Here is a 19,145-nt window from a genome sequence, read left to right on the forward strand (position 1 = left end):
GGGGAGGTGTCATGGAGTCCTAGAAAAATTGAGCCGATTGGCACCAAAAGCAAGAAAATCGGTGTTGTGGTTGATTTTATATGAATTTTTAAAGATTTTAGCCCATTTTATATTGATAATTGAGATCGGAAACAAAATAGATACATTGTAGCGAGATTCGACACTGTTATGGGTTCACAAGTTTCGGTTCCATTGTTCTCCCAGCGGGGAGCCGTCAGCAGCTTGTCAAGAGGTTAAATGAGGCGTGCGGGAGCTCGCTGAGCTAGCTCTGCAAAGACGAATGCATGGTTCTGATTGGGTAGAACGCACCCATTCAAGAGATACCAAATGTCTGTATACACGGTCTACTAATGGAAACAATACGGCGGGTATAGCGAAAGGGAGACATAAGGCGCTTTGGGCTTATTTTCGCCCGGTCTATTTATTCTAGCGAATGGACGTAGGGAAAGGAGAAAGGCACTTTTATTTATGGGGTTCGGAGTTAAGTGTGGTGCTTGTGTAACAGTGTGGGGGCTGAGGTGTCCATATGGGGCTGGGTGCCCTAGAGGTCATCGCCTCAGACCCTCTGGTGACCGGCGGAAGGGGTGAAGAAGACATGCCCCCCCCCTTCCGTATCAGTTATAAAGACCAGGACTAGCCGTCTGAGAAACAGTTCCTATCCAAATGCGATTTTAGTTTTAAACGCAGTGTAAGGTAGTCTCTGTGGGAGTATGTTGTATTTAAAAATGGGGTATCAGAGTTTTTAGGGGGCTAACCAGGCTGGGATAGCAGGCTTGTTGGTTTTTGAATGTCTGATGTAGATTTTTCAATTTCATTGTTCTATATGGGACAATGACAATAAAGATTATCGTATCGTATCATCTCTGGAAGGTCCTTTATTCACACACACACCCCTCTCCGCCTCCAGATCCCGGCCACCATGACTGCGGAAGAGCTAACCTTCGAAATCTTGGACCGGCGGAAAATCGTCATGAAGGACAAAGAGTTCTGGAGCTGCTTCGAAGTCAACGAGCGGGAGGAGGCAGGTAGGCGTCTTCTGGGGGCTTCTGGTGCTCAGAGCATCCTCTTCCTCGGGGCAGACCCCCCCCCAATCGGAGGCCCCCCCCCTTGGAATTGCTGCGAAAGATGCGCCTCTCTCGTGGCCCCCTGCCTAAACTCTGCACCGGGTTTTCTTCTGTCGCCATGTTGGAGGGGGCGGGCAGCTGTCTTAGGTTTCCCACGCTTCTACAGTGGCGCCTCGGTTGTCAAACGTAATCCACTCCGGAAGACTGTTCGACTTCTGAAACGTTCGACAACGAGGCTCAATGGATGGTCTGAATAATAATAAATAATAATAATAACAACAACATTTTTTTATTTATACCCCGCCCTCCCAGGCCAACACTGAATATAAATACAGTAAAAACATTTTTTTAAAAACCCAAACAAACAAACAAACAAACAAACAAACAGTTGATTAAAATATAAATCAGAATACAGGTTAAAATGCAGCTTAAAATGCGGTCTCGTTTTAGTGGTAGCCTATAGATCAAAGCCATAAGGGGAGAAAACGTCAAATCCATTGAGAAAATGGAGAAACGTGCCTTGGAAGCCATTGGACTCCTGAGGCATGTTCAAAAACGGACGCAATTACCGTATTTTCCCGTGTTATAACATGCCCCCTTGTATAAGACTATTTTGGGGGGCTCAGGATTAAGAAAATGGGGAGAGATTTCCCCTGTGTATAAGGCTACGCCCCCTTTTAACATTTTTTTCAGTAAAGAAAACTTAGTCTTATAGACTGAAGTTTTCCGTCCCTGCAGCCAAACGAGCCTGGCTTAATCGACTGCAGTATAGTGTAAACGCGGGTGGTGCTGTGGATTAAACCACAGAGCCTAGGGCTTGCCAATCGGAAGGTCGGGGGTTCAAATCCCCGCGATGGGGTGAGCTCCCGTTGCTCGGTCCCTGCTTCTGCCAACCTATCAGTTCGAAAGCACGTCAAAGTGCAAGTAGATAAATAGGTACCGCTCTGGCGGGAAGGTAAAGGGCGTTTCCGTGCGCTGCTCTGGTTCTCCAGAAGCGGCTTAGTCATGCTGGCCACATGACCTGGAAGCTGTACGCCGGCTCCCTCGGCCAGCAAAGCGAGATGAGCACTGCAACCCCAGAGTCGTCTGCGACTGGAGCTAATGGTCAGGAGTCCCTTTACTGGTGGGAAGGTAAACGACATTTCCATGCACTGCTCTGGTTCTCCAGAAGTGGCTTAGTCATGCTGGCCACATGACCTGGAAGTTGTATGCCGGCTCCCTCGGCCAATAAAGCGAGATGACTGCCACAACCCCAGAGTCATTCGCAAGTGGACCTAACGGTCAGGGGTCCCTTTACCTAACTTTTTATATTCACTGGGAAAGCAACAAATAAAAATGTTGTGGCTCGCTTTATTCCGATATTTGCTAACTTGCAGTGGTCTGGAACCGAACCCACAGTACAGCGTTCGAAATTCGCCAGGCGCATTTGTACCTGGCTGTTGACTGCTTGCGACCAAGTGAAGATGCCTGGGTGTCAGGATGGCACCTATGTAGAGGTGCATGCCTGGGGATCCTTGAGTAGTAGTAGTAATAATAATAATAATAATAATAATAATAATAATAATAATAAATTTATACCCTGGTTTCCCCAGCTACTCTGGGTGGCTCCCAACAGAATTAAAACATCAGACATTAAAACTTCTGGACTGTTTTCACACACTAATTCCGCATCCTGTAGAATCCTGTTTTATCTGCACAATCAGAAGGTATTTCAGGAACCAAAAAGTCCCATTGAAAAATGCTACTTTTGTGCCACTTGACCCAAAAAATGGTTGCCAGGCATTCCGTTTTGGTGACTGTACCCCTGGTTTAAGGACATGACATCTTTCCACAGGGCCTGCAAGACAGAGCTGTTCCACCAGGCCTTTGGCTAAGGCACAGCCTGACCCCCCCTCCTTTGGTAATCCTGATAGAACTCTAGCCCAATGGTTGCCATTAATTTGATTTTTAATTGATTTTAGAATGAATTGATTTTAGAATGCTTTTATTGTTGTTAGCTGCTCTGAGCCCAGCTTCGGCTGGGGAGGGCAGGATATAAATAAAATATTATTATTATTATTATTATTATTATTATTGGCACCTAGCTTATACATCTGAGTTTCTAGCACTGCTGCAGAGGGATGCCTGTACATCCATATCGTATGCTTTTCTGCCACTCTCCCCCCCCTCTGTATTTTCTCCTTGGAAAGTCTAATTTAGCCTCCTGTTTCTCTCTTTCTCTCTCTCTCTTGCACGCAGAACGGCCTTTGCACTACAGTGAGAAGGTGCTTCCCATCTTGCACAGCCTGGGCAAGGACAGCTACCTGGTGGTGAAAAAGCAGCTCTCGATGGAGAACATGCTGCTCTATCTAGGTAGGTAGGCAGGGGCAGAGGAAGCCCATTGCTACCCAGTCAACGTTCTCCCTTCTGCCTTACTTCAGGGCAGATTTGAGGGTAAACCATACGCAGCACGGGTCTGCCCTTGTGGCTCGTTGGAAGTTGAAACTGCTTCACATGTACTATTACGTTGTCGTCTTTATGAGGATATACGTTTGACTTTTATTACACCTGTTTTGCAAAAGTCCAGGAAAGAATCGGAACACCATAGTTTAAAATTACTGTTAGAGGACAAGAATCCCAAGACCACATTAAATGTAGCCAAATTCTGTGCGTCTGCAATTAATCGCAGGAAGCAAGTGGTATCCCATAATGACCAAACCCCCAAATGTTAATTATAGGGGGCACGCTAATAATTAACTTTAATTTTTTATATTTAAATCCTTGTTATATTCATATTGTCCTCTGTATTTCTGATATTATTATTTTTTATGATCTGTGATATTGTGTGTGTTGACGCTGGTCTGTGACCGTATTAATAAATTCTATTCTATTCTATTCTATTCTATTCTATTCTATTCTATTCTATTCTATTCTATTCTATTCTATTGCTACCCAGGGGGAAGGGGCAGACCTTGGCACCGACCAGGAGCGAGACCCCGGGGTTTGTAACAGAGAGCACACAGAAGACATGGACCCCAGGGTGCAGCAAATTCCAGGCTAGGGATCGTTAGGAAAGGAGCTGGAAACAAAACTGCCCATATCAAAAGACTGTTATTTCATTTCATTTTCCTGCTTTTAATTTGTATACAGTGGTACCTCGGTTCTCGAATGGTTTCGGAACCCAAACGCTGAAAACCCGGAAGTAAATGCTTCCATTTTCGAACGGCTTCCGCTGAGTTATTTTTCAATTTTCTCTATTGAATTTGCAGACTGCCCTTTGCGCCTCTGTTTTCGAACGTTTCAGAAGTCGAACGGTCTTCCGGAACGGATGACATTTGAGAACCGAGGTTCCACTGTGCCTCTTTTCTCTTATTACTATACACATGCGGTTTGCATCAGCAAAACAGACAGCAAAGATCACCCGTCTTGTAATAATCTGACCCAATATAACGATGTCATAATTTTAAAATAAAGAACTTGTATCGAACGACGTAATGTTCAATAATCCACTAGGTTACAATAGTACACAATGTAATTAAGTCTCAAAATATTGGCAAACAGCAATTGAACAGAAATAGCAATTGCAATCAAGAATTATGAAACTACCCTCAGTGAAAATAATAGCAAGTCGCAATGCATGAAATACCACCATACAGATTCCCCTACGAGGAAAGGTTTCAGCGTTTGGGACTTTTCAGTTTAGGGAAAAGGCAGATAAGTGGTGATATGATTGAAGTTTGTAAACTGCTGCCTGGCATAGAGGAAGTGTCACTGAGTGTCCCTGGGCTTGAAGATTTGTCTAAGAAATAAATCACGGCATACCGTATTTTTCCGTCTATAAGACACCCCCTATTTTTGGGAACTCCGATTTAAGAAAGGGGGGGTGGTAGATACTATCTGTGTATAAGGCGAGCCCAGATTTTGAACTTTATTTTAGAGTAAAAAAAAAAAAAGTATTGTACATGGAAAAGTACGGTAATTTTTTAAAAAGTCTAGTCATCATCATCACTTTTTATTTGTGTACCATCTTTCTATTTTACAATACCCAAGGCGGTTTGCAAGCTGAAGAAACAAAGAATGTATACCTTATAACAATCTAATCCAATACAAAAATGTGATAATAAAACATAACTTTAAAATAAGCAACTTGCTTCAAATAAAGTAATATTCAACACTCCATTAGAATAGTATAGAGTAATGTTCAATAGCATATAAAATTAAACTGAAATCCACTCTTACCAATTATAATAAATAATTTCTAACCTATAATCAATAAAACAACGGCAGTAATTTGAGCTTTTAGATGACGTTTAATTTCTGAGCTATCGTTTCAGGAAGGGCAGTTTGCCAAACCCAGCTTTCGGTATCTTTAAGAAGGGGGAATTGGACATGTTTTTCAGAGTGAATAAAGGGAAGGTACCTCAGTGGCTCTTAACTAATGGAGCCTCCAGAGCTGGGAGCAGTATACCTCTGAGTCCCAAATGCTAGCAATGGACAACAGGGGACGACCGCCGTGTGGCTCCCACAACAAGCCTGCTAGCCTCTGGGTTGCATTGCACCCGTTTGAGGGTGGGGGAATGGGGGAGCTGATCTCCTCCCCCCCAAAACCCCAAGGGATAGCTCAGCTGGTAGAATATGAGACTGTTTTTTATTACGGATCTTTTATTCGAAGAATTTCATTTGTAAAAAAGCGGTGTAAAGAAGAAAAGGGGGGGGAGGAGGAGAAAAATAATAATACTTTTTTATTTATACTCCGCCCTTTCCGGTTCAGGAAACCAGGCTCAGGGCGGCTAACAACAAATTTAAAACACTTAACAGCATAAAATACGGTATAAAGTGTAAATAACAATAAAACCAAGAATCAAAAATCAATGGGGGGGGGGGGGAATCCATCCAAAAATGTGAATGAAAAGAAATACTCAATTACATTTCCATATGAAGAGCATGAGACTCTTAACCTCAGGGTTGTGGGTTCGAGTCCTGTGTTGGGCAAAAGATTCCTGCGTTGCAGGGGCTGGGACTTTATGATCCTCGTGGTCCCTTCAAATTCAGCAATTTCATGACCCCTCACTTCTCTTTTAACCTACGGACTTGCCCTTCAGCAATTGCTAACCGGCCCCCGTCGCCCCCCTCCTTCGTTGCCCCCGTAAGCCTTGCCATGGCGCTAGTCCTCAGACCCTTGGCGCCCCCCCCCCCCGTCCTGATGCCTTTGTTCTTCCCCAGCCAGCAAGGTGGGCGACAGCAAGCATGGCATGATGAAGTTCCGGGAGGAGAAGAACGTGCTGGGCGTGGGACTCAGCACCGGCTTCCACGACCGATACTTCATCCTCAACAGCAGCTGCCTGCGCCTCTACAAAGAAGTCCGGGTACGTGCAGAGGTCCCCTTGACAACCCTCTCCGGGCGCCAGCCCCGTTGCCTGCCTGTTTTGAGAGCCGTGCCAACATTATGTGGCTGGCAGAGGCCATGGTGACTCCCAGACACTTGATTCCCATTTTGCAATTGGGGGAGGAGCCCAGGTCAGCACCAGTCTTGAAGGACCTACACTGGCTCCCAGTACGTTTCTGAGCACAATTCAAAGTGTTGGTGCTGACCTTGAAAGCCCTAAACGGCCTTGGTCCAGTAGACCTGAAGGAGCGTCTCCACCCCCATCATTCTGCCAGGACACTGAGGTCCAGCTCCAAGGGCCTTCTGGCGGTTCCCTCACTGTGAGAAGCCAAGTTACAGGGAACCAGGCAGAGGGCCTTCTTGGTGGTGGCACCTGCCCTGTGGAACACCCTAACCATCAGATGTCAAGGAAGGAGACAACTGTCTGACTTTTAGAAGACGTCTGAAGGCAGCCCTGTTTATGTAATAATAATAATAATAATTTATTATTTATACCCCGCCCATCTGGCTGAGTTTCCCCAGCCACTCTGGGCGGCTCCCAATCAGTACAGCATTAAATATTAAAAACTTCCCTGATCAGGGCTGCCTTCAGATGTCTTTTAAAGATAGGATAGCTGCTTATTTCCTTCACATCTGAAGGGAGGGCGTTCCACAGGGAATTCTTTAACCATGATTTCGGCATTGTAGGGGGTTGGACTAGATGACCCCTGGGTTCCCTTCCAGCACTACGGTTTTGTGCCGATGAGTCATAGAATTGTAAGTTCTTTTTCTGCTCTCTCACTCTTCTTCAGAGCCACAAACCGGAGAAAGAATGGCCAGTGAAGAACCTGAAGATCTACCTGGGAATAAAGAAGAAAGTCCGTCCTCCGAGCTGGTGAGGGTCTGCTCTGAGTTCAAGTGCCGCTGCCTCTTCATCTATGCCAGTCTCATCCTGGCTGGATACCTCTTTATCCATGCTGAATTTTTGTAAGCACGCCTGGCCCTTCTCCCCCAAAAGATCTGCTTCCAGAACCTTCAGGATCACCGAATCAGAGAATTTTAGAGGGGACCCCAAGGGTCATCTAGTCCAGCCCCCTAAAGCCCATGGCGATGTTTCGTTATGTTTATGTGTTCTGCGTGAAGCATTCCAGAGTGACTGCAGCAACCTAGTTGGATGCATGGGGTATATAATAAATAATAATAATAATAATAATAATAATAATATTCTCATCATCACCATATTCAGAGGAGTGCCTCCTGCATCTCTGCCTGAGTCCCTGAGTCTATAACCCTCCAGATGTTTCTGGACTCTGGCATAGCCATAGCCAGTGGCAATAAATTAATACATAAAAATACTTAACAAACTGACCAATTGTGTCGCAGATAGCTCAGTTCTGCCCCCCACCCCCCGAACCTAAATCCTGGCTGCGTCTATGGACTCACCCCCCACATCCTTCCTGCCAATTGGAAGATTCAGAGCCGATAAAATAAAGCCCTTCTTCGTGCAGCGCAGAGTTAGACTGTGGAACTCTCTGCCACAGGAGGCAGCAATGGCCAGCAACTAGGATGGCTCGGGAGGAGAGGGCTATCAAGGGCCATACTCTGCCTCCACAGTCAGAGACAGCAGTGCTTCTCAACATCAGTTACCGGAAACCACAGGAGGGGAGAGCCGTTCTTGGGCCCGGATCCTGCCTGTGGGTTTTAAATAATAATAATAATAATAATAATAATAATAATAATAATTTTTATTTATACCCCGCCCTCCCCAGCCAAGGCCGTGCTCGGAGCGGCTTACAAGCAATAATAAAAACAAGTTGAATGATTACAACTTAAAAACAAAATTAAAATACAACATTAAAATATTAAAATGTAGCCTCATCGCAGGAGGAGAAGGAAAAGAAAAAAGAAAGAGGGAGGGAATCAAATTGGCTCCAAGCCAAAGGCCAGGCGGAACAACTCTGTCTTACAGGCCCTGCGGAAAGAAATCAGATCCTGCAGGGCCCTGGTCTCATGAGGCAGAGTGTTCCACCAGGCCGGAGCCAGTGTTGAAAAGGCCCTGGCTCTGGTTGAAGCCAATCTAACTTCCTTAGGGCCCGGGACCACTAGGGTGTTGCTATTTATGGCCCTTATGGTCCTTCGTGGGGCATACCAGGAGAGGCGGTCCCGTAGGTACGAGGGTCCTGGGCCGTGAAGGGCTTTAAAGTCAAAACCAGCACCTTAAATCTGACCCTGTACTCCACCGGGAGCCAGTGCAGCTGGAAAAGCACTGGGTGAATATGCTCCCATGGCAGAGACCCCGTGAAGAGCCTCGCTGCAGCATTCTGCACCCGCTGGAGTTTGTGGGACAGCTTCAAGGGCAGCCCCGCGTAGAGTGAATTACAGTAGTCAAGCCTGGAGATGACCGTCGCGTGGATCACATGGATCATCTTACACCGCGAGAACAGGAGGCTGGGCTGGTTGGGCCCCTGGCCTGATCCTGCAGGCTCTGCTTACCTGTTCTTCCTGAGCTCATGCGCAACCCGCCCTCGGCCGCCAGGTGGCAAACCTGCTTCACAAGACACACAGCTCAGCTAAGTGGTACCAGCTGAGCACAGGGTTCCTCCATCTGGGAGAAACTTTTGAGGGTCTGGGGAAAAACACCCACAGGACTCTCAGCTGAAGGAAGGACCCTGATTTTGCTGCAGTTGCTGCTTATTAGGGCTAATCGCAAAGAGGAGGTGTGATGCTTCAGAGAGGAGCTGGAACTGATGTTCAAAGATGTGCTCTGTTGCGTCATGGAGGGATTTGAAGTGTGGGCATTGGTGGTGGGCTGTGGGGTGAGTTTTCAGCCCTTCTGCGAGATGTTATCAGGGATTAGGGACCAGGGACCTTCAGGACGCTGTTCAGATAACAATAATAATAATAATTTTTGGAGGTCCCTTCCAGCTGTACAGTTCCGTGATTCTGTAAATGTGTGTAATCTTCTCTGCCCACCTGCTTAACCTGGGGAAACACTGAAACCCCAAGGAACCATTTCCCCTGAAGCAGCACAAAAAATGGGATGGAGGCGGCTGTTGCGTTTTCTGGCTTGCTCTCCTTTTGACTCTTTCTCCCTCCCTCTCTTCCAGCTGGGGGTTCACCGTCTTCTTTGAGAACGAAAAGATGGAGAAGCAGCAATGGTAAGCAGCTGGTGGGGGGTCAGACCCACAACTGCGGTTTTTTGCTTGTTTGTTTCCAGCCCATCCCATTGCGATAAAAGCTGGGGAAATTCCTTTTTATTTATTTCATAAAATTTATATACCGCCTGGCCGGGGGTGGTGGATCAGAGTGGTTTACAGAAAAAAATAAATCAATAAAATTTAAGAAAAATGGGCAGCAATAATTTATGGCTTTCGAAAAAGTTTGGTAGGCAGAAAGCCTTTTTTCGAAGGGAAGGGATGTTGGGCACAGTCCTAGATACATCCCTTCCTCCTTTTCATTTTGTAATGATTCCCACCCCCCCCCCCCCATGGTTTTATCTATTCTGTGAGCCACCTCAAGTCCCCGACATGGGGAAAAGCAAGGTATAAATAAATAGGAACAGTAATAATGTGGGTTAAACCACAGAGCCTAGGACTTGCCAATCAGAAGGTCGGCGGTTCGAATCCCCACGACGGGTTTGAGCTCCCGTTGGTTCGGTCCCAGCTCCTGCCAACCTAGCAGTTCGAAAGCACGTCAAAGTGCAAGTAGATAAATAGGGAAGGCAAATGGTGTTTCCGTGTGCTGCTCTGGTTTCGCCAGAAGCGGCTTAGTCATGCTGGCCACATGACCCAGAAGCTGTACGCCGGCTCCCTCAGCCAGTAAAGCGAGATGAGCGCCGCAATCCCAGAGTCGTCCACGACTGGACCTAATGGTCAGGGGTCCCTTTACCCTTCACCTTACCTTGATTCTCAAACTTAATCCGTTCCAGAAGTCCGTTCCAAAACCAGGGCACGCTTTCCCATAGAAAGTAATGCAAAATGGATTAATCCGTTCCAGACTTTTAAAAACAACCCCTAAAACAGCAATTTAACATGGATTTTACTACCTAACGAGACCATTGATCCGTAAAATGAAAGCAATAATCAATGTACTATACTATAAAATAAATGAGATAGTATTGTAGATGATAATAATAATAATAATATTTTTTTCTTACCTGCACTGATGATGTTTGGATGGGGGGCTTTTATTCATTTCCGCAGTCGTACAATCAATCAATCAATCAATCAATCAATCAACCAATCAGTAGCTGAACTGGGTTCCATACAGTCACAGAAACAAATTAACCGAGAAAGTCTCGAAAACAAAAATGCAAAATAAATAGCAAAAACAAAAGCGCCAAACTTAATCTGTTCCGGAAATCCGTTTGATATCCAAAATGTTCGAAAACCAAGGCACAGCTTCTGATTGGTGCAGGCACCCCGGAAACAATAGCTGACAGCTGCGTCGGACGTTCGGCTTCCGAAAAACGTTTAAAAACCAGAACACTCACTTCTTGGTTTTTGGCATTTGAGAACCAAGGCGTTTGAGTACCAAGCAAGACAAACCTGTTTGGTTTGGACTCACTCTGACCCTTATGTTTCCCTCGCCTTATGGTTTTGACTTTTAAAATGAGGCTGCATTTTAAATTGCATTTTAATCTGTATTTTAAATTGTTTTTTCCTATTTCTTTTTTTCTTCTTATTATGTTTTTACTGAAATTTTATTGGTGTTAGCTGCCCTGAGCCCAGCTCTGGCCTGGGAGAGCAGGGTATAAAGAATTATTTTTTATTATTATTATTATTATTATTATTATTATTATTATTATCTCCCCCCCCCCAGGTATCTCTGCTGTGACACGCAGATGGAGTTGCGGGGCTGGTTTGCCACCTTCCTCTCTGTGCAGGTAAGTGGAGGGGTCTCGGCCTGACCTACCTCGCAGGGTTGTCGGAGGGGGTTGGGCTAGATGGCCTCTGGGGTCCTTCCCAACTCTACAATGCTAGGATTCTATGAGGGTGGAGCAGGAGGGGGAGAACTGACCTGCGACTAGCCGCCGGGCCTGATCCACCTTGTCCCTTCTTGTGCTCCTTGTGACCTCTTCCTCCCTCTCTGGCCTTCCCAGCACGGCGGGAACATCTGGCCGCCAGAGTCCTCCAAGGTTCGGGCATCCAGGATGCAGCGGGATTCCCGGCTGGGGAACATCTCCCTGATCCCTCTGCGAGGCAACGAGAGCGAGATGAGGAACAGCGTCGCGGCCTTCGCAGCCGACCCGCTGGCGGTGAGGGAAACTGCCAATGGGCACAGGTTGCCCGCATTCTGCTGGGCACTGGGCACCTGGAGGGAGGGCAGCAGGCGAGGGGAGGCTGCTCAGCTCTGCGTCCTTGTTGGCAATTCCCCAGCAGAGACGTCCGCGCTCTGCTTTTTTGCTCTAAGAAGCCAGCGTCAATTCTGTGCCCAGGGCAGCTGTTTACCGGCTCCATCTGGTGCACAGGCTGAGACCCTCCCTGCCCACAGACTGTCTCGCCAGAGTGGTGCATGCTCTGGTTATCTCCCGTTTGGACTACTGCAATGCGCTCTACGTGGGGCTACCTTTGAAGGTGACCCGGAAACTGCAACTAATCCAGGATGCGGCAGCTAGACTGGTGACTGGGAGCGGCTGCTGAGACCACATAACACCGGTCTTGAAAGACCTACACTGGCTCCCAGTACGTTTCCGAGCACAATTCAAAGTGTTGGTGCTGACCTTTAAAGCCCTAAACGGCCTCGGTCCAGTATATCTGAAGGAGCGTCTCCACCCCCATCGTTCTGCCCGGACACTGAGGTCCAGCTCCGAGGGCCTTCTGGCGGTTCCCTCACTGCGAGAGGCCAAGTTACAGGGAACCAGGCAGAGGGCCTTCTCGGTGGTGGCGCCCGCCCTGTGGAACACCCTCCCACCAGATGTCAATTTTTTCAAAGAGAAAACCAACTACCTGACAGTTAGAATACATCTGAAGGCAGCCCTGTTTAGGGAAGCTTTTAATGTTTAATAGACTATTGTATTTTAGTGTTTAGTTGGAAGCCGCCCAGAGTGGCTGGGGAAACCCAGCCAGATGGGCGGGGTATAAATAATAAATTATTATTATTATTACTATCCCTGATCACCACACACATAGCTGGGTCTGGCTTATTTCTTTGGTAGAGCAGGCCTACAGGCTTGAGAGGCAGTGTGGTGTAGTGGTCAGAGTGTCAGACTAGGACCTGGGAGAGACCGGGGTTCGAATCTCGCACTTGGCCACTCACTCTCAGCCAACCTCGCAGGGTAGTTGTTGTGAAGATAATAGGAGGAGGAGGACTACTTAGGCCACCTTGAGCTCCGTGGAGGAAAGGTGGGGTGGAAATGCAATGAATCAAGGTTTCCCCATCTTGGGTCTCCTGCTGTTTTTGGACTACAGTTCCCATCATCCCTGGCCACTGGTTCCACTAGCTAGGGATGATGGGAGTTGTAGTCCAAAAACAGCAGGGAGACCCAAGCTGGGGAAACCCTGCAAGAAACAGCAGCCGTCCTTATGAGGCCTGTCAGGCCCCGCCCTGGGCCAGATGGCGAGACAGGAGGACAGAAAGGCGACCTCTCCCTTTCTAAGCTTGTCTCCTTTCCTCTCCAGCTCCTTCGGGATGTATGAAACCGGACACCGAGTGTGGCAGGTAACTATTGTCTCCCTGGGCCACGGATGCCAACTTGCCCCCACATGCAGTCCGCATGGCTGCTGAGAAGAGACCTGGTTTTGGAAGGACCACTGAGGTCTCTCTTAGTCCTCTTGACCAAAAGGTTTCTAAAAGCTACAACATCCTGCCTCAGGAGCAGTTTCACAACAAAGGCGATTGACTAATGCTCTTCTAGGGGCATCAACTGAAGTCCACTGTCCAGATCAACGTAGAAAAAATCTGGTATATGCACAAATGGCAACCAGGGGACAGGGTACTGTTAAGAAGACATTGCCTGAACAGACCTAGCCTAGGATCCTCTTTCCCCCAGTGGTTAACCAGAGAGAGAGAGAAAAAACTTTATTCGCATTAGCCAATGGCCATAGCAACAGTAAAGCATTACAGTATACGCAGAAAAGGAAATTTGACATAAAAGCACAATTTAAAGTCCTGAATCGGCAGTCAGTTAATAGCCCTTATTCTGATTGCCCCTGCTATGAATCTAGCAACCTTTGCTGTTATCTGATAGAAGAAAGGGCATTGTGGCCGCGGTTGAGCGCCCTGGGATGCTTAGTACAAGTGGGGTGATGATCTCATTCCTCAGGTCTTTTTAGTTTTGTACAGGACAGGAGGACGTGTTCCTGGGTGTAATTTATCATCTCTCTTTCCTCCTGCAGGATGGTTGGCCAAAGTCCAAGGAGGCGAAGGAGCCGTCCAGAAACGGAAGAGCCCTTGGCTGGTCCAGCGGGGAAGGGGGGGGGGATGTTCAGGAACAAAGCCTGCCCTTTAGGGACTCCCCATCTCCCTGCAAGGCCGAGCCGAGGACTCCCAAAAGGAAGGAGGGAGCTTTCTTCAAGGACAGCCCTGGAGACAGTCCTCAGGAGGCTGGGACATTGATAAGCCGACTGGAGAAGGAGCCCTGGGAACGCAAGACAGACCCCAGGAGGACATTGCATCTCTGATCAACATGTGCCAAATCCACTACCGAACCGGCATCGCTCCTGCCCCCTGTCCTGTCCTGGTGGCTTTAGCCACAGGTGTCCCTCACCCGCGGCATCTTTCTTCTTTCGGATTGCGCAGGAACCGTGAGACGCCTCCCCTGGCCACGGCGTGGATTTTGAGCCCTTTCTGGGGGTGCTCCAGGGCTTTGCCAACCCAATTTTGTTCCCATTGAGAAACAGTGGGGCAGAAAGGACTGTGACCATTTTGGATCCGGCCGAGGGCTTCCTGGCAGTATCACACAGGGAAATCCTGCCGGATCGGGCCAGTGACTTGTCTAGTCCCGCATCCTGTTCTTGCAGGGACCAAGCAGATGCCTCTTGCGGGGGGAAACCGCAAGCAGGATTCGAATACAGAGCGCACTTGCTTTGCAGGGACTGGTATTCAGAAGCATCTCTGCTTCCTGCGCTCACTTCAGAGAGTTGGCAGGAGAGAGATGCTGTTGTCAGCCTCCCTCTGCCCTCTCTCCGCGTGGCTTTTTGCCAACCCCTTTGCCTTGACCTGGTGGGTTGCGGGTGCTGAGAACTTTTGCCTGTCTCCCTCGGCAAGACCGGGTGCTCCTGTTTGGTACCCGGGTGGACGGAGGAGGGACAAAGGAGCATCGCCAGAGCCGCCAAGCAGCAGCGCTGGGTGCAGAGAGATGTCAGGGCTGGGTGCTTCTCGACCGCCTCTGTTTGGACAGGGAGGAGGCCAGCGAGGCTTAAGGCCCGGGAAAAACCCCCTGCCTTCTTCGTCTGATGCTGGGAAGCCGTGGGAAAAGCGGGCAGGCAGAATCTTTCCTTAAGAGCAACACCTCTTCTTGTCGTCTTTTTTTGTAATGTTAATAAATACCCTTGGAGAATCCCATGTCATGGTGTCTCTGGCATTTTATCTGGGGTGGATGAACACCCGAGATGGAGGTTTTTTATAGAATTGTAGGGCTGGAAGGGAGCAGAGGGTCATTTAGTCGCATCCACTGCTATGCAGGGATCACAGTTTTCTAAAGGGCCGTCGCCAAGATACTGACTGAGGATTGTGAAGGGGAGGAGGGAGACAGATTTCTTACCTCTTCTATTTTTAATAATAATAATAATAATTTATACCCTGCCCATCTGGCTGGGTTTCCCCAGCCACTCTGGGTGGCTTCCAACAGAATATTAAAATACAATAGTCTATTAAACATTAAAAGCTTCCCTAAACAGGGCTGCCTTCAGATGTCTTCTAAAAGTCTGGTAGTTGTTGTTCTCTTTGACATCTGGTGGGAGGGCGTTCCACAGGGCGGGTGCCACCACCGAGAAGGCCCGTTGTTATGTGGTCTCGGCGGCTGCTCCCAGTCACCAGTCTAGCTGCCGCATTCAGGTTTAGTTGTAATTTTCGGGTCACCTTCAAAGGTAGCCCCACGTAGAGCACATTTCAGTAGTCCAAGCGAGAGATTACCAGCATGCACCACTCTGGCCAGACAATCCATGGACGGGTAGGGTCTTATCCTGCGCACCAGATGGAGCTAATAAACAGCTGCCCTGGACACAGAATTAACCTGTGCCTCCATGGACGGCTGTGAGTCCAAAATGACTCCCAGGCTGCGCACCTGGTCCTTTTGGGGCACAGTTACCCTATTCAGGACCAGGGAGTCCTCCACACCTGCCCGCCTCCTGCCCCCCCAGAACGGTACTTCTGTCTTGTCAGGATTCAGCCTCAATCTGTTGAATGCGTTTATACCCCACCTTTTTCTGCAAGAGGTTGCTTTCATGACTCTGAACCTCCTTCCAACATTGCACTTCTGTGATTCCCTGCCTTTGTTGCTTTGCGGGAGCAAATTCATGGTTTAACCGGTGACCTGTGGCTGAGCAGTGATTTGGGCAGAGTGACCTGTATGCGTCCCTTTCTGTGTTCCCACACGCCGTGGGATCATGTTTGCTCCTGCGGAGGCAGTTTCTGGGCCGCCCAAGAGCTGAGATCCTCTCCCAACGTGTTTTCATCCTGGCTTTTTCCTCTTGCACTGAACATTGCAAGTATCCTTTCTTTTTATTATTGTTAGGATTCAAATGCATCCATTAACGCCAGAGCAGCGGCTGCTTCTGCAGCTAATGGAGAAGAGTCTCTTCCACTGTGTCAGTTCCCAAGGCTCCATTAGTCTCCCTGGGCTATTATGCATCCATTTGCCGGGGGGGGGGGGGAGAGGAGGAGATGATGGTGCGGGGATCCCATGTCCCTTTTAAGGGAACAGAAGAGAGAGCAGCATTGCAAAGCTGGTAAGAGGGAGGTTTCTCTTTGGAAAGAACTTTGTTATTTATTGCATTTCTATCCTAGCTTTTCTTCCAAGGAGCTCACAGCAACCCTGTGTGGTAGGATAGGCTGAGAAGCACTGACTGGCCCCCAGGGTCACAGCCAGTGAGCTTCATGCCCAAGTGGAGATCTGCACCCGGGTCTCTCCCAGGTCTCTAACCATTGCACTGCACTGCCTGTCGTGAAATAATACAGAACAGGGACTTGGCCTTTGCTATTTGTTCTGGATTCTGGGGCCCAGCCCAGGATGCAAGAACCAGAATCTGGAGAGTGTCTCTGAACATGTGCAAAGGGCATTTCCCTCCCTCCAGTTAAATAACTGCTGGCAGTGGCTCTTTGCAGGAGAGGTTTGCCTGTTTTTTGTTTTTTAAGCATCAGAATACTCATGGGGAAAACCAGAACTATTGCTTATCCCCACCTAAACGGGAAGGCAGGGGGCATTGTCCAGCGCAAATCAAAATAATGCAATGAAATCAGACCCTGTCCTGTGTTGCAATTAGTCTATGTTTCATTTTCATTTCATTAAAAAAATACTTTACAGTTCAGTGTTGTTTTTATTTTGAATTCTGTGGGGCCTTAATCTGGCTTTGAGGGCAGCAGTGCCTCTCAATAGCAGCTTCCGGAAGCTGCAAGAGGAGTGAATAATAGAATCATGGAATTGTAGAGTTGGAAGGGACCCTGAGGGTCATCTAGTCCAACCCCCTGCAGTGCAGGAATCTTTTGCCCAACGTGGGACTTGAATCCACAACCTTGAGATTAAGAGTCTCCTGCTCTTACCAGCTGAGATATTAATGGTGCTATTGAACTCAAGTCCAGCTTTTTATTTTTATTATTGCATTTCTACCTGCCCCCCCCCCGCCCTGCAGGAGTTCAAGGTGCCACACACGGTTCTCCCTCTTGCCATTTGATCCCTGCAACAGCCCTGCGAGGTAGGCTGGCATGAGAGACTGGTTTCATATTGCTTTTATTTTGAATTACACATATCATCTTTTCAGTACTTGGGGCCTTTCAAGGACTTAATCCAGCCCAGGAGGGTGGCAGTGCTGAATCCGAGGATCACGTCCCTTGACGTGCTTTGGCTGTGATTTCTGCGTTGCAGGGGGGTCAGACTAGATAACTCTTGGGTAGGGTTACCAGACATCCCCAGTTCCCGGAGACAGTCCCTGGGTTTGCAAATCTGTCCCTGGGAAACGTGGCAGCGGCAGCCTCAGCAGCCTGGTAGCGCACTTGGCTCTGGCTGCCACTGCCAAAGGGGAACTGGGGACATCCGGAGGTTTAGATCTCTTGCCCCCTCCCCCCTTTGTTTTGACTGATCTGGGGAAGCTCAGGAGTTTTGGGTGGAAGACCCAGGAGGGGCAGTGGGTGCACAGTTTCTCTGCCAGGCAAGGTGCAAAGCCCATCTTTTGCACCCTATGAAACATAAATGCACAGAGGTTTTTTTAAAAACTGGGCAATGGCTGGTCAGCCGCAACTCCTGAGCCTCCCCTGAATCTGTCAAAACAATGGGAGAAGAGGGCAGGAGACCAGGGAAGGCTTGGGAGTCACGGGTCAGCAGCACGCTGTTGCCCAGTTTTTTAAAAACTGCGCATTTATGTTTTACAGGGTGCAAAAGAAGGGCTTTGCACCTTTATACAAGATGCATGTGTGCTTGGGCCCAGGGTCTTTTGCCTCACCATCCCTGCTACTGACGCCCTGTTGCTACTCAGCTTCAAAAAAACACCCCGGATTCATTGTAAAAAACCTGGTAACCATACTCTTGGGGGCCCCTTCCAACTCCATCATTCTATGACCTGCCTGGATCTCTCGCTGCCTTTTCATTTCGGAAAAGAAAGCCTGGAGCCATGCTGACATTTACTGGGTTCAAGTGGGCAGGGAGAGAGGAGGCGGTGGAGGAAGAAGGAGGAGAGCGTTCGCATCACAATGGCCATCCTCGCAGGGGGAGCGTTTGCGCCCGCGAGACGGAAGGAGCAGGTGCAGAGAGGTTGCAGGCAATGAATGGACAAGAGGCGGAAGCGAGCCGGCTCCGTCTTGGGCTGGGAGTGCTGATCATTGTTCGAGATAATCGACGTGGGATGCCTTGGCAACCTTGAGATGGAGACGCGTGCGGGTACAAAAGAGCGAGAGGAATCCGCGCTCTGCTTCGAAGGCTCTTGAGGCGTCTCTGCGTAAGCGAGACCCGCTTCCGAAGGCCGGGGAACGAGTGCCAGGCAGGCTGTCCGTCGAGTGGGCGACAAATTAGTTTCCCTGCGACTTGTTCTGACTTTGTGCGTTTTCCTCCTTGAAGCAGAGCACGGGGGAGACCACGCAGAGAAGGGATGGCGCTCAATGCGACTGCAAACTCTGAGCTTGCGAGGGGGAAAGGGCCAGGGCAAGGAGGGCTAGCAATGGATCCAGGGCCGGATTTAGGTTTGATGAGGCCCTAAGCTCCTGAAGGTAATGTGGGGACACAGCATGGCCATAGGATCCATTCAGTGCCAGATTACTAAGCAAAACAATTTAAAGGGGGGGAAAAACCTGGATGTACATTTCTAAAATATAAGATAAAAAACAAATAAAATAAAACCTACACACAGCAATAGTGTTTTGTGTTGTGTAGGCTCCTATGGTGTAAGTCATGGGTAGGCAAACTAAGGCCTGGGGGCTGGATATGGCCCAATCGCCTTCTCAATCCGGCCCACGGGCGGTCCGGGAATCAGCGTGTTTTTACATGAGTAGAATGTGTCCTTTTATTTAATATGCATCTCTGGGTTATTTGTGAGGCATAAGAATTCGTTCATCCCCCCCAAAAAAATATAGTCCAGCCCCCCACAAGG

At 48.4% G+C, this 19,145-nt stretch overlaps 1 protein-coding gene across 8 annotated transcripts in view; it reads left to right on the forward strand.

Moving 5' to 3' along the window:
* Positions 1-14,908, forward strand: part of ARAP1 (ArfGAP with RhoGAP domain, ankyrin repeat and PH domain 1) — a 149,993-nt gene extending 135,085 nt beyond the window's left edge. For 7 of the 8 annotated variants that reach the window (XM_081001768.1, XM_081001764.1, XM_081001769.1 and 4 more), the window contains 9 exons: positions 908-1,025; positions 3,303-3,416; positions 6,267-6,409; positions 7,221-7,303; positions 9,516-9,566; positions 11,230-11,293; positions 11,510-11,665; positions 13,029-13,068; positions 13,746-14,908. In XM_081001768.1, the coding sequence (XP_080857894.1) occupies positions 908-1,025; positions 3,303-3,416; positions 6,267-6,409; positions 7,221-7,303; positions 9,516-9,566; positions 11,230-11,293; positions 11,510-11,665; positions 13,029-13,046 (747 nt within the window). In that variant the 3' untranslated portion in view covers positions 13,047-13,068; positions 13,746-14,908. Of the gene's footprint in view, positions 1-907; positions 1,026-3,302; positions 3,417-6,266; positions 6,410-7,220; positions 7,304-9,515; positions 9,567-11,229; positions 11,294-11,509; positions 11,666-13,028; positions 13,069-13,745 lie in introns of those variants that run through there. The other variant, XR_013985098.1, reaches the window with a different exon arrangement.
* The last annotated feature ends 4,237 nt before the right edge of the window (positions 14,909-19,145 follow it).

Source organism: Podarcis pityusensis (genome assembly GCF_964106645.2).
Source record: "Podarcis pityusensis genome assembly, chromosome: 4".
In the NCBI taxonomy this organism is placed as follows: domain Eukaryota; kingdom Metazoa; phylum Chordata; class Lepidosauria; order Squamata; family Lacertidae; genus Podarcis; species Podarcis pityusensis.